Source organism: Ceratocystis lukuohia (genome assembly GCF_044167205.1).
Source record: "Ceratocystis lukuohia strain C4212 chromosome Unknown Supercontig3_pilon, whole genome shotgun sequence".
In the NCBI taxonomy this organism is placed as follows: Eukaryota; Fungi; Ascomycota; class Sordariomycetes; order Microascales; family Ceratocystidaceae; genus Ceratocystis; species Ceratocystis lukuohia.
Genome location: NW_027263522.1, coordinates 314279 through 338235, shown reverse-complemented (window position 1 = coordinate 338235; position 23957 = coordinate 314279). Strand labels below are relative to the sequence as shown.

General features: G+C 50.8%; 4 protein-coding genes across 4 annotated transcripts; 2 read left to right on the top strand and 2 right to left on the bottom strand.

Moving 5' to 3' along the window:
• Positions 1 to 9303: 9303 nt before the first annotated feature.
• Positions 9304 to 11218, top strand: HOO65_030093 (cmgc/gsk protein kinase; the record flags this gene model as incomplete). Its single annotated transcript, XM_071002036.1, has 7 exons — positions 9304 to 9352; positions 9605 to 9777; positions 9853 to 9883; positions 9949 to 10004; positions 10136 to 10484; positions 10584 to 10982; positions 11121 to 11218. The coding sequence occupies 7 exons, from the start codon at positions 9304 to 9306 to the stop codon at positions 11216 to 11218; spliced, it is 1155 nt and encodes a 384-aa protein (XP_070859772.1).
• A 1907-nt stretch (positions 11219 to 13125) lies between these two features.
• On the top strand, positions 13126 to 15735 carry HOO65_030092 (Nuclear cap-binding protein subunit 1; the record flags this gene model as incomplete). The annotated part of the gene is made up of 3 exons (XM_071001901.1): positions 13126 to 13192; positions 13317 to 13792; positions 13864 to 15735. The coding sequence occupies 3 exons, from the start codon at positions 13126 to 13128 to the stop codon at positions 15733 to 15735; spliced, it is 2415 nt and encodes an 804-aa protein (XP_070859771.1).
• A 576-nt stretch (positions 15736 to 16311) lies between these two features.
• Positions 16312 to 17596, bottom strand: HOO65_030091 (Spliceosome-associated protein 49; the record flags this gene model as incomplete). Its single annotated transcript, XM_071002231.1, has 2 exons — positions 16312 to 17509; positions 17577 to 17596. The coding sequence occupies 2 exons, from the start codon at positions 17594 to 17596 to the stop codon at positions 16312 to 16314; spliced, it is 1218 nt and encodes a 405-aa protein (XP_070859770.1).
• A 2219-nt stretch (positions 17597 to 19815) lies between these two features.
• Positions 19816 to 22002, bottom strand: HOO65_030090 (C2H2 transcription factor; the record flags this gene model as incomplete). The annotated part of the gene is made up of 3 exons (XM_071001971.1): positions 19816 to 20514; positions 20606 to 20659; positions 20719 to 22002. The coding sequence occupies 3 exons, from the start codon at positions 22000 to 22002 to the stop codon at positions 19816 to 19818; spliced, it is 2037 nt and encodes a 678-aa protein (XP_070859769.1).
• Between the last annotated feature and the right edge of the window lie 1955 nt (positions 22003 to 23957).

The window sequence follows — 23957 nt, the reverse complement described above, 5'->3', positions numbered from 1 at the left end:
CCTTTGGCTCCATGGTCTGGGTAGTGCCTTGCAGGTCCACCAGTGTCCTTGTTCCTTGGCTTGGTTGCAGGCTCTGCATCCAAGTGGGCAGTTGTGTCCCCATCGCTCGTGGTATCTGTCAAAGTCTCCATCGCCAGTTCTAGCCGCGAGGATATGGCCCAGCTCTATTCGAGTCAGCCCTTTGTAGCGGGAGTTGCGGAAGGGTGGTTCAGTGGGGACGCCGGTTCAAGCGGACGGTATCCTTTTTGTTCTTTCCACCACCCTTCGTAGTCGAGACGTAGCTGGTCTCTTCTCCATCTCCGTGCTCCTGCAAGGCTGAAGCGGTGTTCCGTTACCAGTCCCTGGCATCCTAACTTGGCCTGGATATCGGCTAGCTCATTGCCTTTGATGCCCATGTGTCCTGGGACCCATAGCACTCGGGCGAGCCTTCCGGGTGTTTTGTCTGCCCAGGCTTTTAGGATTCGTCTTGTTTCGTCTACCGCTTCCTGTGCACCAGGAAAGCCCTCCTGGTATTCATATTTAAACCCTTTTAATGTGGCTCTTTGATATGGAAAGCGCGGATGGTGTAGCGGTAACATTAGAGCTTCCCACGGGAGTGGTCTGTGAGATTGACTCAAAGAAGAATGCTTTAGCTCCGGGTTCGACTCCCGGTTCGCGCAGTTTATTTTTGCAGTCCAGCAGACTCCAGGGCTGTTCAGCTTTGTCTTCAGCCTACCATCTTTTTTTTTTTTTTCCTCGCCCTTGAACAAGATCCTGGCCGGGTCGGGCACACGTTCGTGTAGGGAGTGATATACGCATATGGCCTCTCGAGCCAGCCTGTTTCCTGTTCTCGATGTAGATGATCTTTTGAACTGCACCACAGTTGACTTCCACCTTGAACAGCTTCAAAAACGGCCTCTTCTCAAGGGGGGCCAAATCAACCCAACCCCGGTACAGTGATACGCAGATACACCCGATAGCTACATCTAAATGCTTCTGCCCTTTTCTCACTTCTTCTGTTCCCGCCTAAACTCCCCAAAGATCAATGGATGGCTCGGTATGTAAGTATGCATATAGAGATACAGCCCATGCACACAAAGGCCTAACGTAATTTCGAATGTGCTGCCAGCACAGAGAGTCAAACTTCACCCCAGCGTTGTATGAGTCTGCATATAGACAGAAGAAGTTATGATCGGCCTCGAACACGGAATTCCAGGCCTAGGCTAAACCATACATGGAGCCATAGGCGTAGTGGGTATGTATATGTGCAGCACTTTCGCCTTGAGCGAATCTGACGTTCTAGCTTGGTATTTAGTTCCCAAGGATTGGGGCCCATGTACAATTTTGTCCGGCCGCCGCTGTTAACGTTCGTCCTTCTTTCGTACTAACAGACAGGCAAATTTTATATTCCCCCAGGACTCTTCGCTGGGGTGGACATCGTTTCAACTGCTGCATTTAAGAATAACTTTGCAGATGGCTAACCACGTCACTGAATCTATGCATGCGCGTTCTGGAGCCTCAGGCGAAGTCGCCTATGAGAGCATGCGACTGCCAACGGCAGTTGGGTTTCGATTTTTGTTACGAGTCTTATGGAAAAGGGGCTAGCTTGTAGCATGCAGCTCGGAAGGGCAAACCCTGCATTTTGAGGCTCTCAGAGCTGGATCTAGAAAGATGGAGAATTCATCAGTGGAGTTGAAGACATACCTACCATGCGCAGAGTTGTGAAAGCCCCAATGGGCCATTCATGGGCATTTGGCCACAGCTTCATGCAACCCAGATGGACAGGCTTTAAGCCATACGTACAAAGCATGGGGTTTATCTAGTTTGACTCTTCTTTTTTTTGGACAGAATAAGCTGTGTGATAAAGATCCTCAGAGACAGATGATCTAGCAGGGTTACACCAGTACAAGGGCTTGCCAACAAAGATGCCAAGACGACGCTAAGAGGAGGGTTGAGTCAGCTTCGCATACTTATTCCAAAAAAGACGCCTCTGTTCTATCCTCGTATTTTCAAAATGTCTCGAGGTTGTGTTGCGCTGAGCAGCTAAATAATAAAACCGGGTACTCGCACAACACCTTGCACCAAAATAATGCACCTCAAGTGAGGAGGGGCGCACCAAGAGCACATGTGCAGACCAAGTTTTGAGCTGACAGAAACCGCAATATCGACTGGCGTTGTGGATGTTGCTTTTCATGCACTCAAAATCTGGCACTGGGAATAATGGTGGGAAGTGTTGCCCATGCCCAGGGTGCCTCTCGGGTCGCAAAGCTGGCTTTGCTTTCGTTCTTGGTTAGCAGCGCTGTTGCCCTACACTTTCAATTAGCTCGATGGGCCAGGAGCAGCGCATCGACATGAAAGTGATCTGGGGAAAATCCACATTGGCAAGACTTTTTTTCTCCTCTGCGAGTCCGGGTGAGCCTGAACTATGTAGGTCTCCACACTTTCGCTGCTATCTCCAGATAAAACCCATGGTAGGGGCAGCGAGAAGGTCCGTGGGCAGGTGGAAAGACCGGCCATACATGGACTGGCTGTATTCGCAGGTCGAGTTAAGATGAGGGGACTGACAAGTCGGGAGGTATGGTACCTGGTTTATCAAAGCTCAGCACGGTGACGGCGGTATCATGGAAGGTGTAGAAGAGCAGGAGAAGTTTCATAGGCTGCAAAGTACGGATGGCCATGTGAATCGGCTATAGTAATGTTCGATATTTAGAAGAGACAGCGCGCATAGTAGCCACTGTCCAATGAACCACCGTCCAGTCTCCTAGCCAAGTGAGCCAGCTTTACCAAGCTATACAAACCATTGGTCCTCTTGCAATCAATAACGGCTATTAGTTTATGCATGCCCCGGTTGGCTAGGTGCAATGGCGAGCTATCGCTCTGCTCCTCAAACATTGTTGAATTTGTCGACAAATATTGGCTAGATGCAAAGCAAGAGCCGGTCCAACATGAGAATTTCGCTGTTCAAAGGGATAATAGAGCGGAAAAAAAAGGGCATGTGATCTTGGGTGAGTGAGTGCTTTTCGTGGCAATGCAATTTAATTTTGCATACGAGTTCCTCTTCCTGGGGTTTAGCTGAGCCACATGGGAAGTCTGAAGCGCTGTTTAGGTGACTAGACTTTTTTGATCTACATGAAATCACCGACGTCTGCTTTTCTGTGCTGCAATACTATGACTGTACAGAAAATGCAAGCCCTGCTCATTCATGCCCAGGCATATATTTGCTCTCTTAACTGTGACATTAGTCGTGGTTTGAAGGCAAGATTCTGCACATACACGCCGACTCTGATCGTAAGCTGGCAATTTGGGACGGAAAACATACCGGCTGTGACCTCTAACCGGCGGCCCTGCAAGCAAACACATATATACGATATATTTATACATTCAACCTTGAAGCTGCCTGCCGGGCCTAGGACTCATACAAGGCCAATTACATGTAGGTGGCCTCAAATGCAACTCAGCTCAGCAACTAGAGCCACCATGTGTTTCGATTCTGGGGTTTGGATACGCACGCAGACAAGTAATAGCAGCCATGTTGGGCCATGGAGGGCTGTCGGAGGCAGATATTCCAGCAGCGACGCCTAGCAGCAGGACTGCAGTATTTCGACTTATTGCCTAGCGTTTTCGTTCCTATCCTCTGACTCTGATGTATCAGGAGTGTTTTCTCATTCATGTGACACGAGCCGGAAAGCTGACCTCCTAGGGCCGCTGCCAGGATGATGCTGTGAATGGGATATTGGTAGCATGCACGTGACCTGACGTACTAAGACAAGTCGTCGCGTGACCTTCTTAGCTCTGTGATGCTTGATATGGGATTCTGAGCCGTTCAGTCAGGGGCCAGAAGCTGTTTCCTGAGCGGGCCAATTGTTACTAAGGGGAAGCAAGAGGAGCGATGTTCTGACATGCTCCTTGCAAGCCAGAGATGATGGCTGAGGTGGAGGCAAAAGACACAAGGAGATGAGAGACAGAGGAGAGGGGATGCCAGGGATATAGGAATAGGAAATGAGAGATTTCTTGTGCTCTCCTCCGTGGGCAGAGTTCGGATCCGAAGCGCATGAGGAAAAGAGAAGGAAAGCGAGAGAAGCAAATTGAAAAAAAGAAGGAAAAAATAAAGAAAAAAAAAATAAAGACTGCAGGCTACAGGCTAAAATGACGCCCAGGTAATGTGATGTGTTGCATTTTGACAAAAAATATTGAACAGAATGATTATGCAATGCTGTGTAGCAAGGCAGATTCATTGGATACCTGCTTCCAAGCTGGACATGGCCCAATGCAGTGTTCCGAGTGTGGAAAAGACATTGGACGGGCTCTTGTTGGTAGAAATTGAGGCTCCAATGCACAACGAGAAGAGAGGAGAGGGGAGAGAGGAGAGATGAGCCGTATCTCCCAAGGCGAACGCAGATTGAGAGGTGGAAGCAATTGCAGATCAGCACGTACGTACATGCACATGCTATGCTGCCTGCATTCCCACGGAGATGATGACACAGTACGTCTTTTGTCTCTGTAGGTAGTAGTGTGTCGCCCTTTGATCGAGACGAGACAGCAGCGACGAGAAAAGACCACAGGCTCTTGCCTTAATACGCCATGCCAGGACGGGAAATGCCTACATGTGCTGCGCGTGTATAGATACATTCGAGCCTATGTGTGGTTACATCTTGTGTGCTATGTACTTGGCTGTAGCTTGTACATGTACGTTATGGGCATTGGCTAAGCTCAAGCTGTAGAAACTCAAAAAGTGTGGCCCACTTTTGCTTCCTTACCCTGATTAGGCCTGACTGCTACCTTTCCCCGCCCTTCCTCCTCCCCGCTCAAAAATCAATCGCCGGACAATGACGCCGAAGCCTGGCACAGGCAGGCCCAAGTTCGGGGGCACACTTCCGAGCTCGCATTGCAGGCAAGAACAGCGTAATATAATATGGAGCGTGAGAAAGTCAGTGTTTAAGGGCTTATTTCTTGCCTATTCTTGCAGGCCACCCTGAGAGCAATGCCAGGGGAAGACAAGCACTCAACCACGCAATCTTCACTCAGACATGAATGAGAGACAACAAAGAGGATTCAGGCTAGGGAACGAGAGAAATAAAGCGAGAAGAAATCTAGAACGCTAGCAGGGAAAGACAAGCCATAAGAAAAGACGGCGGACAAATGAGAGGAAAAGAAAAAAGAATGGCGAGCCAGCCAGGGCCTGACCCACCCGTCCATGTCCATGTGAGCCTGTGGTGACCTTGGGCTGGAAGCTGTGCCGCTTGGCACCTGTTGATGCGAGCAAGGACGGCGGCACCTGTACTTACATATAACACGTCAGTCATCGTCCTTGTCCCCATCCTCGTCCTCCCCCGTGCTTCCTTATGCCTGTCAGAATTCTGCGGCAATGCAGGATAGCAGAACGGATGCTAGAAAACGAGCGAGGGCATAGGACTGCCGCCCAAAACTTGCATTTGCACCGCCTGATCTCGCGAACCCAGGCCTGATCTTACTGAGCTAGGGCCAAGCAGAAAGCGTAAAAAGCGCAGAAAGCGGGGAAACGCCGCATCGTGGACACGGACATTTTCGTCCTTGCGGCCGAAGGTGATCATTGCTTTTTCCTCCCTTGTCTACACGAGACTAGAGAAACAAGGTAAGAGACGGAGGGGAAAAAAAGAAAAAAGCTGGGATAAGGGAGGAGAGAGAAATGGGGAGAGAAACAATCAAGAAACATCACGTTGGACCAGAGCTATGGTGTGCCACCCCCCCAAGCAGACTTGGGCCTTCCCTCAGCCAACAGGCGTAGGCTGCTAGACAGCATTTGTACTACCAGCAAGCAATGCATAGCGCACGATGCTCGACTTTCAGCTTGACGTCGTTCTATCTGCCCTATCGCCTCTCCACCCAAGAAAAACACCTTGCAAAAGCGGCAGCACGAAAGGACAAGAGCGAGAGGACAACATGACGCTGACCTGATGCAAAGCTTCAGGACAATACTGACTGGCTGGCCGGCTGGGTATGTATGCGCACATGATATACATGCTATACCATACAGCGTTTACACAAAATCAACATAAAGCTGGCTGGAAGGAAGGAAGGCAGAAAGGCTGGCTCGCTCCCCCCCCCCTGCAAGCCAAATGCCTGCTCAACAATGCTAGCTGCTGCGTGTTATGGGCATGTTAGGTTGTAGGAGATAGGATTGCATAGTGCTAGCAAGGTGCTAGCAAGGTGCTGGCAAGCTGCTAGCAAGATGCTGGTAAAGTGCTTGTAATCCCCTTGTCTTGGATGGTCACGAGATCTCTTGTATGTCTAGGAACCTTGCAATTTCCTGTACAGGAAGTCATGGGAGCAGAAGCCTGGCAAGGGCTTACGAGAGCTTACGGGGGGCTTACGAGGGGCGTAGGAGGGGCTAGCTTTTGATGCTAGCGGCTGCTGGTGTGCTTGGGCATGTATGACGATGGAGAGGGAAGAAGCAAAAGCGGCAACTTGGGCCGTCACGGACTGCGCCTGTGCAAGGCTGCGATGGAGGAAGCACGAGGCTATAGCCATCAAATACTGAGCATACTAAGAGCCGTAGTAGCGTTGATTTCGTGGCTTGATACGATGTGTGGCTTTTGCAAGACCGCTTGCTGGCATAGCACAACACAGCGGCCCTCGCCAGTGCATCCCTGATCAACAGCGTCTTCACACTCCCCCATTCATGTTGATTTGATTTGCCCTGGCTTGTTTCATGATCCCTTAGGCCTTTGAAACCTAGATTAGCTTGGATCTTGGCCAACTTGTAGAATCCTCACAAATCAGCGGCTCAAAATTGCCGTCGTTCGAGTTTTTTTCTGACCTGGATCAACCACAGACACCACACACACACCACTTGTTACAAGGGCATGCAGTGCTGGCCTGTTTATTACAGCGGTCGTCTGTCTAGCCCTGGATCAGGCCATTTCCGGCCACAGCAGTTGACAAGACGTTATAGCATGTGCGTGCCACCGCGTTTTAAAAGGGTTTCCTCCAAGGGCTCTGCCGGCTCAGAGGGAAGGAAGGGGCTAGGCCAAGCTCGCTTTGCAGTTGGGCATTGGCTTTGTCTGTACCACTTGCAGACCAAGCAGCGAGTCGTAGGTTTGCTCGTGCAGCTGTGCGACTCAACGGAGGCTTAATATCTGTATATGCGCATGTACATAAGTCTCTAGTGCGTTCGTTGCGTACTGCCAGATGGAGGAGATGCATGTGCTAGACGCACTATCCTTGGGCCGGACACAAAGCCGCTATGTATATACCATCAACTCTCGGTGTCTCTCGAGGTTACTGTTACTCTGACGGCTGTGCGAGTCTAAAGGTCTTTCTATGTCTGGAGAATGTGCTGTCGAAGGCGAGGTGAGTGAGGCAATTGATCAGGCTAGCAAAGCAGAGTTGAGAGCGCACGACGACGAGATGGGACCAGAAGAACAGGATGGACACCCATGCTGAAATTGTTATTTGTCGAGCTAAATTCAACGTCCAATTATAAGCTTCCAATAGCTCTTTTCTCGATCCAACCGACACCTGCTGACCAGAAAAAAACAACGCCAATGCCAGCGGCCAGTGCCCCGCTCCACAGCCAAACCCTGAGCTTAATTTCTCAGCCTGGCGGGTTGCCCTCTTTCGCAGTGCGCGCCTGTGTCTGTCTGTCTTTTTTAGTTGGTCCTGTCTAACATGCCTGAAGAGGACTTTTTTTTTTTTTTTTTTAATTTTCTTTTCCCTTTCCTTCTTCTCCTTTCATTGATACGAAACCCACGCTCGCAGGAACCTCGCTTTTGCTGTCCATCCCAAGCCCATTCCAAGTGTCGAGGTAAGTCGTTGTGTGTGGTCGTTGCACATCCCCGTCCTGGCACATCATATCGTCCTCCTCTTTGTCTCTCTCTGTCTTCGTCCAAGGATAGCCGGCACTGGCACTCAGCATTGGATCGATCTGGATCTGGCTCTGGCAACGCCCTGGCCTTGGTATGCTATGTATGCTATGCTGTGTTTGGCCTGTTTATCAAATCTTGATAGAGGGTCAGCTGCCCTAAGCCCGCCTGGCACCCAGCCTCGTCACTGCAAGGCAGGACAGAAGAGGAAGTGGAAGTGCAAGGGAAGGAGGCCTTTGCTGGGACCTGCCAATTTTGGTAGTTGGTGGTTCTGTTGCCAACTACCCACCCAGCTTTGCATCGCTGCTGCTTATTGGCTACTGGCAACCCTGGCTCTAGTATCGTTGTCTCTACTTTCCTTTCTCTCGCTCTTGCTCTTTCTAGCCGTTTGGTGCTGCTACCAGCGTTTTGATTCGTCGTCAGGTGCTTTCTGGCATTTTTATTGCCCTGCTTGTACCCTGTACCTTCTCCTCTGCTTCTTGTTTGTTCGTCTGGTCTAGCAGCCTCGCCATGTCTTTTACCCCCCCCCCCCTCCATTCTCCGTGCATTTTGTCTTTCCTTTTTTTTTGTTACTTGTGCTCTCCCCTCGACGTTGTTTGCTCGCCGGCTAGCTAACAAGCTCGATAGACAAAGATATCCCTGAACTTAACCTGACCTGGGCTCCTTAGCTCCTAGCTTCCCTCCTAGCCCTTTCAGCCAAACGCCGCCAGCATCAAATCCGATAAAACTTCAGTGCCCCCCCCCCCCGCCTTTTTGTCACAAGGCCACCCACCTTCTCCGTCTTTCTTCTTGTATTACCGCACTGCATCATTGAACCTCTTCTTCCTTCAGGTACTTTGTCACCTTAGCAGCCACTTCAATTTTTCTTTTCCTTTTTTCCCTCCTTTTTTTTTCTTTTTTTTTCTTTTCTTTTCTTTTCTTTCTTCTCATACCCCCTCCCTTCCCACCATCACCATCACCATCAGTAATTTCTTCATCTTTTATTCTTCTTCTTTTCGCGTTGGCCTCGAAATCCTCGCTGCTACATTTTTTGTCGCTTGTCTAAACTCGCCGCCCACCTCCCCCCCCCCCTCCAATTGCTCTGCTTGCTTGCCTTGCCCTGCCTTGCTTGCCCACCCTGCTAAATACCCTTTCACCCAATTCCTGGACTTGCGCTGCAGCAATTCACTTGCCCGGTTACCCCGTTAATTTCATTAACTGGCTTGTCGTCCTTCTAACCCATTTCTCAACTCAACCACAAAAGTTACCCCTCCCGTACTAGACACTGCGCTACACCCAGTCCATCTTGTCCCATCCCATTCATTGTCCGCCACAAACTATCATCGCCATCATCCCCTTTATCGGCTTTTCATCGAAGGAGAAAAAAAAATACGACCATCCATCTACGAACAGACGACACAACTACGGCCGTAATTTCTTTTCTCGTCCATTTTTTTTTCTTTGTTTTTCCTTTCCTTTTCTCCCCCTCCCCAATTCTGCCAACATGTCGTCTACTTCTCGGCCGACCCCTTTCAACAACCTGCGCATGGGTGGTAAGACGAACCCAATAACTAAAATACACACCTCCAAGGCTCAGCCAGAAAGTTGACTGCCTTCTGCGGACTTTCTTGTATTCTGTCCGCCTGGCTGTTTTCTTAGCTGGCTGGCCTGCCCTACGTCTTTTACTGCTCTTTGTCGTCAGACTAACTTGCAGCACTCTTTCCTTCTGCTCGCTCCGCTCCTGCACCAACCCTCTCTACCATTCTGCTCATGTCACTAACCTCCGTCTACTTCCTGACTTACAGAGGTTGTCCGCGAAAAAGTCCAGGACGGAGTCACTGGCGAGACGCGCGAACTACAATACACCCAATGCAAAATTGTCGGCAATGGCTCTTTTGGTGTTGTATTCCAGACCAAGCTCACTCCTTCTGGAGAAGATGCCGCCATCAAGCGTGTCCTCCAAGACAAGCGCTTCAAGGTCTGTTTTTCTTGCTCTCTATCCCGCCTAGATAGGGGATGGCGCTAGCTATTGATGGATCTGCCGTCTGCCTAGCTACCTACGCACCTGATCGGCTTCCTCTTATGTACGTCTGCATACTAACCTATCCTCCTCCTACTTAGAACCGTGAACTGCAAATTATGCGTATAGTCCGCCATCCCAACATCGTGCAGCTCAAAGCTTTCTTCTTCTCAAACGGCGAACGGGTATGAAACAACTGCCATATCTCCAATTCCATCCCGTCTTGACTAAAACAGGCCAAAGACTGTGCATGGCTTCAGTTGATATTTGCGATGGAACCTTGCTAACTTTGACATCTATTTGCATCACTCTACAGAAGGACGAAGTTTTCCTGAACCTTGTACAGGAATTCGTTCCCGAAACTGTTTACCGTGCCTCCAGATTTTTCACCAAGATGAAGAGCACGATGCCTATTCTCGAAATCAAGCTTTACACCTACCAGCTCTTCCGTGCCCTTGCCTACATTCACTCCCAAGGCATCTGCCATCGTGATATCAAGCCTCAGAACCTCCTGCTAGATCCTTCTACTGGCATCCTGAAGCTCTGCGACTTCGGCAGTGCCAAGATTCTGGTCGAGCATGAACCCAATGTGTCATACATTTGCTCTAGATACTACCGGGCACCCGAGTTGATCTTCGGTGCCACCAACTACACCACCAAAATTGGTATGGACACCACCATCACTGTCTGAATTTCTTTTTTTTTGGCCTTTTTTTTTTTTTTTACTCGAGCCTCCTACTAACTGTATCACTCTCTTTTGCTAGACGTCTGGTCAACGGGTTGTGTAATGGCAGAACTTATGCTTGGCCAGCCTCTCTTCCCTGGCGAGTCAGGGATTGATCAGCTAGTGGAAATTATCAAGGTCCTCGGCACTCCTACTCGCGAGCAGATCCGGACTATGAACCCCAACTATATGGAGCACAAGTTCCCTCAAATCAAGTCTCACCCGTTCCACAAGGTCTTCCGCAAGGCTGATGCCAGCGCCATTGATTTGATCGAGAAACTCCTTGAATACACGCCCACCGAGCGCCACTCGGCCATAGACGCTATGATCCATCCCTTCTTCGATGAATTGCGGGACCCTGCTACCAAACTTCCTGATTCTCGCCACCAGTCTGGCCAACTTCGGGACCTGCCTGCTCTGTTCAACTTTACCCACCATGGTAAGCTCTAGCCTTTTTCCTACTCCCCATCGTTGTTTCCGGATTTCCCATCCAGTTTGTTCAAACGCAAAAAAAAAAAATCTTCTGACCAATTACTCGCAGAACTCTCGATTGCACCCAACCTAAACAACAAACTAGTCCCCGCGCACATCCGGCCAGTTCTCCTCGCCCAGGGTCTTGACATCGACAACCTAACACCCCTGACGAAAGAGGAAATGGCAGCGCGTCTCGATTGAGAAAATGGCGATCTTTGATACCGGCTCCCAAACGCATCCCGCTCTCCCCAGTTCCAACTTGTAAAAAAAAACCCCCATGCCCAGGCGATATTTTTTTTTGAAAGGGTGTAATGACACTTGAGGGGCAAATTCAGAAGCCCTGATTCTGGATATGAATTTTAGCCGCTGTTCATCCGTACTAGTTTGGGGCTCATACCTGATAGCCTAACCCACCTAGCCTTGATTATTTCTCAACGGCCTCTTTGCCTGTGTTAACTGCAGCGATGCAGTCTTGCAAGAGAGCGGGTCATTTATTCACAGGGTTATGCGTATCTTGGATACTCAAGGGCGCACGAGAGCTTCATGACTGCCTTATTAAACGCTAGGAGCTTGTAGCCTGGCCATATTACGGTATCATATTCCACAGTATCCGTCACTCTATTCAATGCATCTAGTGCGCTTGACAACATGAATATGGACAAAGGCAGAAGCTAAGACAGTGTGTAATAATCTCAATGTACCTTGCCCCTTGTACTTGAGCCCACTGCCTGCTTGACTGTTGATTTAGCCGTTTTAACGCCCGTCTTAATGTTTCCTACATTTCTTTTTCGGTCCCTTGTTGTTGTTTTTTTTCTTACTTCCCTGTTTTTTAACGTCCTCACATCTTTGTGCCTCTTTTTTCTTCGTTCCGTTCCACATATCCTGTTGCTTTTTTCTTTACTCATCTCATTAGGCTAAGATTTGGTGGACTATGGTGTCTGAAAGCTACGCGTTGTTGCGGTGATTGCCAGCTAAATGATGAATCTTCCTTGCTTAGTTTGCAGCATCGGATACAAGTGCCACATCTTTCAGTCTCCTATCACATCTACTCGAGAGGACGAATTCTTGTTGCGTAGGGATGCGGAGCGAGTAGATCCCACTTATACTTTGTTCGGTGTGCTAGAAACTATCCAAGGACAGTGTCGATGACTTCCTAGAGTTAGATATGGAGTAGCTGATACTTTATTGCTTGTACTTCCCCCTCATTTCCTTTTCGCGCCCGCGTTTTTTGTTGTATTTCCCCCCTTGGTTCTCCGCTTTGTTTGCCTTTTTCTACTTCTATGCCCCTTCTTTTTTTTTTTCTTTTTTCTTCCTTTGGTAGGGATTTGGGTATGACAATGATAAAAACAAAAAGATCGTTTGCTGGCATAGCTTTTAAGAATGCATTTTCGTTAACTAGAGCCTTTCTGCCCCGTCTAAAGATGTTATTGATCAAATTCCACTCTTCAAAGCTCTGGTTATAGAGCGCCTATAGTGAGAAGAAAAAGGTGGAGACTTCTGTTTGTTTGTTTTGGCGGTTTGTTTACTTGTTGAGTAAAGCAAAAATTAGCCATTCTACTACTGTTGAACAGGGGTTAGGAAGGAGGTCTTCGCTGCCTACCTCCTTTCAAACATATGGTGTGTGTGTGTTGAACTGCACCTAGAGTAATTCAAAATTCCTAAAAAAACATGAAACGACCTGCCACTTACGATGCTGACAGTCTTGGTGTTTTGGCTGTCTGTTATGTTAGATTCTGGATTCTGTTAGACACCCTAGAAACGGACCCATATAATATGATAATATGTGTTAGTCATCAGTGCCACTAAGCCGGATTCGGACAAGTGTAACGGACAGGCCCTTCCTTCCCTGTCCTTTTTTTAAGGCGCGCCAGTGAAAGCCGCGTTCCTCGAGGCTTCCTCCGTTTTGTTTCTTGAACGGGCAACTACTTCTTTCTTTCCAATGGTGTTCAGCCTTGCTTAGATTTTTTCTTCCCATTGTCACTTTCCACTCCTTTACCCGTGTATTAATCCGACTCACCCAAACCACAGCTCTAGCCAGTAAACCTGGTCGCGCATCCCGAGAACCTTTGGCGCTTTTTGTGATCTTTTTTTTTTTTCGCCTGTCAGCAATGTCCGATTACGAGCGTCGCCCGAATCAAGGCCCTTCTTACAACAGCCGGAAGAGGCGCTTTAGAGGTATGTACAGACTGATACCACGCGGCTTCATACAACATGCCTATACTCGTTGTTACTCTGTTGCGTTGCTTCTCCTGATTGACGCCCTGGTCTCTGACTAACGAGGCAACTTTCTCGATTCCAGATGACGAAGATCAAGACCGTCGAGGTCCCCGTCGCCGCGTCGACAATGCTCCGCCACATATAAAACTGCGCCGTCAGTTGCTAAGCATCGCTGATTCTACAAGCCACAGGTGGCAAGACGAGGCGCGTTCGATTGCCTACATCGTGTGCGACAACTATGAAGAAAGCACCGAGGTGCGCACTGTTTTCAACGAGCTGCTATTTGGCCTAGTAGTTGAACAGCCACTGAAGATTCCATTTCTGTCCTACGCCCTACTAGTCATAAACACGACAAAGTCTGGTGTCTTGGAAAAGGTTATTCCCAGAATCACAGACACCATCCAGGATAAGATCAAGGCCGGTGATTGGCAGAGCGCAAAGCTCTTTCTGCGTTTATTGGCTTGCCTGCAGCCTGTGCTCAGCGCAAGTGGCGTGTTCCCCATCTTAGACGAGCTCTTCAACAGAGCTGGTGCTCTACAAAGTGAAAGCTCCGATGATGTAAGTGTCCTGGCATAAAAGCACACAGATCTAAGAGAGGAATGCTAACAAAATCACGTCGTCCCATTTAGACTATTGGAACCGAGCTTGTCAAGATTATCCTCCTGACTCTCCCTTATATCATGTCGTTCTCAGCCGAGATGTGGAAGACCAACGCGGCTGAGCTAATGGAGAAGACGGATATTATCGCCAGCGAGCCCCATGCGCTCCAGGCTATGATCGATCCCCTCCTTGGTGATGACGGCAAGGATAACGGAAAAGGTGCTAGCATCGTAAGCCTCTTACAGAAGCAGCTCCAGAGCGAGGCCGACAACGGTTGGCCTCTGGCCATCATGCCACGCCCCTGGATTGCTTCGTCTGGCGATTGCGAGATGCAGGACAAGATTGAAGGCTCTACTAAGCACGATCTGCCCGAGATCAAGATTCCCGAGCAGCTTATTCAGGGACCCCGCGGCCTATTTCCTGAAATCTGGTTCTCTGTTTACAGTGGACAAGAGATCGACACTGTGCCTCCCACTACCACCATCGCCTCAACCGTTTTCCGCGATGTACTCGTTGACACCATTAACAACCTTGACTTCAACCGGTATTCCAGCGCACGAGCAATGATTGAAGTTGACAACTACTTTGCCCACCACACTTTTGCCAAGCGTAACACAACATTTGACCGGCTCCGTGAGCTGGACGAGGGCAAGTCGACGTGGAAGCCCGAGGATGTGATTGTTGACACTGTCTTTTCTCAAATTTTCCAGCTACCAGCCCCCAAGCACAAGATGGTTTACTATCACTCCGTTCTTACCGAGGCCTGCAAGGTTGCTCCGGCTGCCATTGCTCCTAGTTTAGGTCGTGCAATCCGCTACTTGTATCGCCACACTGCCAATATGGATCTGGAGCTTTCGCAATGCTTCATTGAGTGGTTCGCGCATCATCTGAGCAACTTTGGATTCACGTGGAAGTGGCAGGAGTGGGTAGATGACGTGCAGTTCTCAGAGATGCACCCACGAAAGTCATTCATTGTTGGCGCGATCGATCGCGAGATTCGTCTCAGCTTCTCCCAGCGCATCAAGGGCACTCTACCCGACGTGTACAAAGACCTTATTTCGAATAAAACCGAGATGGACGAACCCGACTTCAAGTTCAATGACCCTGAAACCCTTTTTTCCGCCGAGGGTATCGACATGGCAGCCCTGCTACGCCGCAAGGCTGATGATGAAGCGTTCCAGCCCATCTTTGACAAAATCCAGACTGCAGCTTTAGACATGGGCACAGACCCATTGGTGGCTAGCGTAGATGTTCTGATGACCTCGGTGTGCTGGGTTGGTTCTAAGTCTCTTAGCCACGGCATTGCGTGCATTGAGCGCGTCAAAGCCAAGTTGACAGAGTTTGCGTCAGCCTCTGAGGCCGCACGTTGCCAACTCATCACTTCGATTGCCCAGTACTGGACATACCACCCCGGCACTGTTGTTGCGTTGATCGACAGGCTGCTCAACATTGCTGTCCTGACGCCTACAGCTGTTGTCGAGTGGGCCCTGACGGGTGCCGGAAGCCTGGTCTGTGACGGCCCTACCTCAACAGTGCTTTCGCGGGCTCTTGTCTTTGAGATTGTGGTCAACACCGTCAACCGCGTTATCCTACGCCTGCACCAGCCTCTCGAGGCGTCGGAGCTGAAGCCTACGCCCGAGACGCTAGATAACCTGTTCAAGGCCATCTATGACGGCGTGGACAAGATCCAGGCCGATCCCACGGCAGACGAGGAGGGTGTTGCAGCGCCAGAAACGTGGAAGGCAAGATGGATGCGCGTGTTCAAGCGCAAGGAAATCGTACAGAAGGCACTAGCAGCAGAGAAGAAGCTGGCCAAGGAGATCAAGGAAAAGGAGGAGGAGGAGCTGGCACGCGAGGCACAGGCGGACATTGAGGCAACTGCTGCTGCAGAGCAAGATTAAGTCCGGTGGTGAAGATTGTGTAAGTTCGTCTTGTCTCGTTTTGAGGAACGTGTATAGTGTAATTTCCGCGGGCAAAGAAGAGATGAAAAAAGACAGGTTAGCGCCACTTGAAATACCAGGAGGGCTGACTTGAATATCCATAGGTTTGTTAGTACGTGATTCTTTCTATTTAGTCAACACATACAATGTTTTTTTTTGTTTTGTTTTGTTTATCCTTGGTAATACTTATTCTAGTAACCCCTTAGCTTTTTTTTTGTTTTCTTTTATTGCCTCTTTTTGTTCTTACTTGATTTCTTTTATTCACGTCAAATGAAATGAGGAAAGGCGTAGATGGAAAACAAAAGATGGGGGAAAAGAAAGACTTCTAAATTGAAATATCACCAGAATTGCCCATGACGCCCGTAACACCGATGCTCATGCCGACTTTTGGAACAAACATGCCGCAACGCAAAAGCAGAATTAAAAGAGCAAGTAAACCCGTATAAATCAAAAAAAATAAGAATAAAATAAGCACAAGACAGGCAGACAGATGCGTGCAAGACCTGGTGCTGCCCTTGTCAATATTATCACCAAATTCTACCGACGGCTAAACCCTGGGGGTGGGTGATGCGGAAAACTCTGAGCGCCAGCAATTCCAGGAGGCGGCCCGAAGCCCGGCGGTGCAGGCATTCCAGGCGGCGCGGTGACCGCTACGCCAGGAGGCGCTACTCCTACAGCGCCAGCAGCAGGCACAGGGCTAGCAGTGCCAGTGGGGGCACCGGCGGGCGCAGTGCCGGGAGGAGCGCCGCGGTAGCCAGGGTGGAAATCTGCAGGGTTTGTAAACGACGGTTGGCCTGCCGGTGGCCGAGCAGGCAAACCTGTGGGCGCAGGCGGAAGGACAGGCATGCCTAGACCCATGGGTTGGTGCACGTGGGAATGGGCAGCATTCTGGTTGTGCGCGCCACGTGAGTTATAGCCACGCTGGTTGGCGGGTGGTGCGTACTGTGGCGACATTGTGCCGTGGGGAGGTATTCCCAGGCCCATAGCTACAGCAGGGGGCATTCCCGGGGCCACCATACCAGGAATGGCCTTGGGGTCGAAGCCCGGCGGCACGCCTCGTGGGATTGCAGCAGCAGGAGTGGCATTAGCGCCAGTGCCAGGCCCGCGCTCGCGTAGCGCAGCAGGAAGTTGTGATTCGGGGACAATGTTGTGCTTTTTGGCCTGGGCGGCCAGCTGGCGTTCGGCTTCGTCACCATGGCGTTCATTCTTACCATCCTTCTTGAATGCGTATTGGACAACGGCTTGCTTGCTAAGGATGTATTGGCTGTTCATAGTTTCGATGGCGGCATCGGACGAGTCGAAGTCGGAATAGGACACGAAGCCATAGCCCTTGGAGGTGCCACTCTCGTCGCGTGTAATCTTGGGCAAGTTGATGAGCGGGCCGAAGCGCGAGAACGTGTCGTACAAGAGCTTTTCATCGACCATCATGTCCAGGTTGCCAATGTACAGATTGGCACCAACCTCGACGGCCCGCGACTTGTCCGCACTAGCCTTGTTGACACGCACAGACTTCCCGTAGAGTTTGATGCCATTCATAACGTTGGCGGCGTAATCGGCATCGGCCGGCGTGCGGAACTCGACAAAGCCAAAGCCCTGGTGGTTCTGGGTTACGCGGTCGCGGGGCATGTGTAGGTTGTGAATGGGGCCCATTTGCAGCATGATCTCGTAGACCATTGCCGACGTGGCACGCTCGTCAATGTTGCCAACATAGACAGTAGCGTCCTTGTCTTGTTCCCTGTAGCAAAGCCCGTTAGTATATAGGACATGGTGCGGCAAGGCTGAAGCTGTGGGTTGGTACCGACCAGTGTCTATTTTGCGCCATTGTGTGTCCGTGGATATGCGGAGTAGGCTGTTGGTGTTGGGAGAAGTTGGGAATATCACAGAAGGGTCGACAACGGGCGAATGGCTCGCAGGCAGCTTTGGCGCAAAAGTAATAGAGCCTTGCGGTTTGTTAGTCGCGATACTTGAGCGCCCCAGAGAAAAAAGAAAGTCAGCCTCGTAAAAATAATGGGTCACGTGTGAACTACGATACATAGACCCTAGACATAACCCTAGTGTCTTGCCTCGAGTCACAGAAGGCAAGTAACACAACGGACGCCTCATAACGTGGCTCTACCTCCATTCTCTTCTTGTCCTCTCTCTCTCTCCACGGCATTCATTCTGTTTTCTTTCTTTTTCTTTTCATCCTGCAACGCTTGCCATTGTCGAAATGTCGGCTATAACGGAAACAATGGGGCCGAGAGTAGTGACTCTCAAGGTCGAGCTAGCGTAAGTCACACACTTGGCCAAGGGACCCTCGCTGCTGTGCGACTCGATGCGCCCTTGTACTGACGTTCTCTGCCCTTCCCTACGGGTAAAGTGGTGGCTTGGATATACTGTTTGATGGGAAGCCGCAGTTGGAAGTGGCTGTTGCTGCCTCGAGCGTCAATGACGACGGTGCGCCGAGCATACGTATGAGCGAGCTTATCACTCACCTGAGCGAAGAGGTGATGACAGACTCGCGAAAGGACTTGTTTGTGTTGGAAGGTAGCATGTGAGTGTCTTGGATTTTCTGCTTCTTTTTTTCTGTTTAATTTTGCTTTCGTTTCGCCTTCATTTTTTATTCTTTTCTTTTCCCTTTTTTTTATCATGGGATCTTCTCTATCTTTCATCTCCCCTCTTCCCTCTCCTCTCTTTCTCTTCCCGCCCCAGTTGGCCCTTCAGTTGGCGGGCAGATTTACACGGCTAGATACGGAACGCAGGCTCCCCTCCCTGGTCGTCGTGTAGCGATGGCGCTTTCTTGGCTGCAGATTGCACACATACATATGCACGCACGCACGCAGGTCATTATAACTACATTTGATGGCTGCAGTGCCGTTACAGTGCAGCAGGACGATGTGACTTTGGGCGCAAAGAAAAGCAGCAGAGCACATAAAACGGGCAAGCAGGGCGAGGCTTTTTTGTGGCATTCGTTTGCCTTTGCCTACTGCTGTGCTGTAGTGTGCTGCTGACGGCGGGCCGGATATTCTCCCCGGTTGACTTTTGATTGCTGCCCTTTTATCTCCCGGAGTTTCAAGCCACCAATTACTAACCCGGGTGCCCCGAAATAGTCGTCCAGGAATCATGGTGCTGATAAACGAGGTCGACTGGGAGCTGGAAGGCGAAGAAGAGTGCGTGCTAGTCAGCGGAGACGAGGTGTTGTTTGTGTCTACACTCCATGGAGGCTAGACTAGGGACTAGGGGGGTACGGGGAGATTAAACGGACAATGGCTGCGCAATGTCTCTTTGCATTGCATCTGCACGAAAAGTGGAATATACATGAACATGGAGACGGACATCCTGATATGGATGGAGAGATGCATGACAGGGGGGAGAAGGTAGAGCGGCCGGTCGGCCGGCCAGACAGACAGACAGGCAGAGTGGGCATACCAGCACGGCCATGTGCATTACTTGGCCGGATTGGCGGTAAAATAGCCAAAATGATAAAGACGAGAGGAGGTGAGTGGGAGGGGGGGGGGTGGTAGGAGAGTCACGTTGAGCGCCGTAATAAGGTAGTAAACGACAAAAATAGATATAAAAATTCAACAGCCTCCAAAACGACAATGATATATAGAAAAAAGAAAGCAAACTAAGCCCATCCCTCGCTTGAAATAATAATAAAAAAAAACGGGCAATCAAACATAAGCAAGTCCTCCTCCTCAGTAGTAAACACAAACAAAGCATATAGCTGCCACCATCACAAAGTAATTTTGTTACGCTCAGATCCCGAGCTCAAGAAGAAACGAAACAGCGCATCCGGATACGCCCGCTCAGAAAAAGTAAAGAAAAAAAGAAAAGAGACAGAAAAGTAAACCCATAATCAACAGACATGACATATCGTAGCAGGCCGCCACAAAGGCAACAAAGGACAAGAGCGCAGCTCTATGCCGGGACTTTGCTCTCGGCAGCGAGTCCCCGGGGGAAAGCCACAGATAAGAAAAAAAAAAAAGAGGCAAATGAGCAAGGAAGGGCCGTGTCTCGTCTGTCTACAGCAACAACTGAGACAAACAGCGTAGCCCTTTCTTAGTAGTGCATACGGCGCAGACGCTCGTCGTCGTACACCGACGGGTCAGCCATGGGCCGTGCCTCCTGGTCATCATAAGGACTAGAACCAACGGCCGCATAACCATCCATTGGACGAGCGGTTGACATGCGCATGTGGGTGTCATAGGGCAGGACGGGTTGGGGTTGGCCAATCATGTGCTGCTGGTGCTGGTGCTGGTGGTGTTGGTGCTGCTGCTGGTATGGGGTTGCACCAGCCCCAATGTCCATGGCCATACCCATAGGCATTGGTGCCGAGGCCGGAGCCACAGTTGCTGAGGCAGGAATAGAGCCAGAAGTAGTTGCGTTAGTCGAGCGGATAACGCTGACCTTGCGGCCCTTTCCGCGGCCCTTGATGCCCTTGTTGCTGTTCTTGTACAGAGTGGCAAAGTACTCCCAGACCTTGACATCGGGGTCAGCCAGGTTGGCGCGTTCTGCTGGCGACATCTTGCAGAACTTGAAGGTCAGCATCTTGATAGTAGCCTCGTGGAACTTGTTTTGGTGGGCTTTGAGGTTGCCCAGCTGCGTGAAGCCCTTGTTGCAGTTCTCAAGCTTGCACACAAAGCGCCGCTCTCCATTGTGGATGGTCTGGTGGCTCTTGAGCTTGCCACGGGCAGAGAAGGCCTTGTTGCACTGTTCGCAGACGTAGGGGCGGTCGCCCGAGTGAAGACGCTCGTGAGTCTAGGGAACGAGATAAGAATGTTAGTACGGCGTGCGTGAGGGGGGCGAGTGTAGATAGAGGAGAGGGGACAGGGCAGAGGCAATTACATACGCGGAGGTTTCCAAGCTGAGAAAAGCGGCGGTCGCAGTTGGGAGCGGAGCAGGTCTGGGTATGTTAGCGGGCGAACATGGCTACATGGGATGCAGTAAAGGACCAAGACTTACATAGGGCTTCTCGCCAGTGTGAGCGCGGTGGTGGATGTCCAGGTGCGACTTTTGGCCAAACGAGCGGTTGCAGCCCTCAACTGTGCAGTAGTGGCGAGTGCGAGACTTGCCCCTCTTGCCCACGCGCCCCGAGCTCGACACGGGCGATGAGACGGCTGACATGGGCATCGAGGCAATTGGGTAGCCCTGCGAAGCCACGGCGTGGCTGGCACTCATGGAAGACGGCGCGGCGGGTGAGCTGGCGGTCACAGGCAACTGCCCGGGAGATCGGGCCATGTCGTGTGGTGTAGAGGCAGCAAAGGGAGCCGCGGATGCCTTGTCCTCGGGCACTTGAATAGCCTTCATGAGGTCGTCCACGACAGTCTTGAACTCGACAGAGTGATCAGGGTTGAGGCAGACGTTAGGCAGGACAGTCTTCGAATTGGCGTTGGGAACCTCACGGAGCAGTGGATTAGCAACAGTAGACGTACGGCGTGAGGATGAGGCAGAGCTGGGTTGTTGGGTGTAGTGCTGCTGCTGCTGTTGCTGCTGCTGCTGGCTCTGATGATTCTGCCGCATCTCATGCGTCCTGTCGTGGTACTGCATGCCAACGGATAGTGGCATCGCAGTAGCCAGGTTCATAGGCACATTCATAGACATAGGCATCGACATAGGCATCGACACCGACTCAGGCGATTCTGGCAACGAAACGGGACTGCGGGCGTTAGATGGGCTACGCATGGACTTGGGCGAGAGCATGCGCATGGCCGACCGCTCATGCCTGACGGAGGACTGGGGCTGGTCATGCACGTAGGCCTGCTGGGGGTTGGGATGGGGGAGCTGGATGTAGTGCTGTTGCTGGGGTTGCTGCTGGCTGTGGTGATGGGGCTGCTGCTGCTGCTGCTCGCTCACATAGCTGCCTGGGTAAGCGTAGCTCTGGGTGGGAGAGTACGCAGGCGGAGTCAGCCGGCTAATGGAGGGAGCCATGGAGATGGGAGTAGCAGCGGAGGCAACGCCGGGGTAGGGAGTGTTCTGGTTGGGGACCATGTGATAGATTGGGGGAGGCAGCTGCTGCTGCTGTGGGTGAGGTAGAGTAGTGTGATGTTGGGGCTGGCTATGTTGGTGGTGAGGGATAGCATGAGCGTGGGAGTGCTGCTCTGACTGTTGGTGATGGGCCGAGCTCTGTTGGGGGCCGTTAACCAGCATATACTCAGAGTGTTGGTGCTGGTGCTGGTGCTGGTGGTCTTCAGGCCAGCGTCCCCAGCTAGAGGCCGTGTTAGAGCCAGGACCGGGTGCAGTAGACATGTTGGAGAGCTTGCTTTTTGCTTTGCTCGTGCCGTAAGAAGGAAGAGGCAAAAAAAGAAAGAAAAAAGAAAAAGGAAGAGCAGAGAGATAGCAAGAAGGAAGGAAAGAGTGAGAGTGAGAGTGAGAGTGTCAAGGAAGATGTGATGAGAACTGTGAAATGAGTGGCAACGTAAAACACAATAACAGTATAGTATGAGAGGGTGGGAAGAAGGAGAAAAGGAAGACGAGTGAGTAGTGAGCAGAGAGCACGCTGAGAATGTATGCGAGTGTGATTGTGTTGTAAAAGATGGCAGAAGGGGAATGAGGAAAGGAAAGTGATAGAGCACCAGATAAACTTTAATGGATGCTGATTCTGAAGAAGGTTCACTTCATGACACACAAGATGGATTGAAGACGTGGACCAGTGAAAAGGACGGGTAGAGGGGAGGGGGGGCACTATATATGTGTTAGTTGGTGTGTTGTGTGATCCAAAGTTGCAAGATCGAAGTTCTCTCTCTCTCTCTCTCTCCCCCCCCCCCCCCCGGCCCATCACGGCCTAGAGTTGGACGGCCAATCAGTCAAGCGAAAGCGTTTGAATAGCTTGACAAACGGGTTGGCGAGTGGGAGTCTCTGGGAACACGCCCACAAGGTTAATTTGCTTTTTTTTTTCTATCTCTTTTTTTCCTCTTCTGGATGTGCCGTGGAAGAGCAACTTGTCTGTTGTTCCTTTTCTACACACACACCCTGTCCCTCTTTCCTTATGTTCTCCCACTGTAGAATGTATTTTGCTGCTCTTGCTCTGTGGCTTGCTAGGGGAGGGAGGGAGGAGAGGGGAGGGGAGGGGATGGGAGGGGCGTGTCCCGTATCAAGATCAAGGTCGATGGTAGATGTGGGTGTATGTGTATGCTTGTATGCCTGTGTGGATTTTGGTCTGTGGTTCCGTGCTGGCGCTGGCCATCTTGTTGCAGCAGCAGCAGCAGCAGCAGCAGCAGTGGTTCTGCTATAAGTGAAGTGAAGGAAGGGGTGGCAATGGGGTGACTCGGATATGGCCTTTGCTTCCGTGAATAAGGAGAGCTCGAGCTTCGCTTGGCTGCTGCTTTGGTTGCCTGGATGTGCCTCGACCTGCCTGGGCCTGTGGACTCGCTGGACTTGTAGACTGGTTGGCGGTGCTCCTACCAAGGCTTAAGGGCTTGGGGACTTGTTGAGAGAGGAGAGAGGATGTTGGATGTTGAGTGTTGTTGTCAGTGTAGCTTTATAAGGGTGTTGCTGCACTAGAAGCCCCCTGTAAGCACTACTAATTGTGGGCTCTAGCACCCTAAGGGCTTAGCGCTGCAGGCTCTGCACAGGAGCTCTACAGGCGCTTCACGGATAGGCCTTACAGGCGCTCTACAGGCCACCCCCTTATCCCCCGCTACTTCTCATCTCAAACAACTAACACTCTCCCGCAATCCGTCCCCCCAAACCAGTCGCTTACCACCATGCAAAGGAAAAAGAAAACTGGAAATATCTGGTTTGGCTCTTCTTTCAGCTGCAGCTCTACTTTCTCGGATATGTATTGGAAGACCCTGCCCACCCAGAGATTTATGACCTCGAGAGCTCCTTTGGATATATCAACCCCCCCTCCCCCCCCTCCGTTCTACCCTCCCCTTCCCTTACCCACAGCAGCCTCGTGTTTTTTTTCGTCTTCTACTGCTTCTTCAGTAGCCTCTTTGGCCACTTCTTCTTTCCCTGCTTTCTTTTTCCCTCTCTCGCTTTTTGCCTTCCTGGCCCTGCTCCACCCAGGAACTGCTTCCCCGGGTGCTAGCTTCCTTGTTCCCGTTTGTCTTGGCTAGGCTTGGATTTCTTTTTGGACTAGGAACTTGGGACGGGGCGAGAAAGAAGAGGAGTGGGAGGAGGAGGAGGAGGAGGAGGAGGGGGGGTGAGCCAGCAGGGAGGAAGAAGCTCTTTCTTGCTCTAGGTTCTTTCTGTCCGTGCGG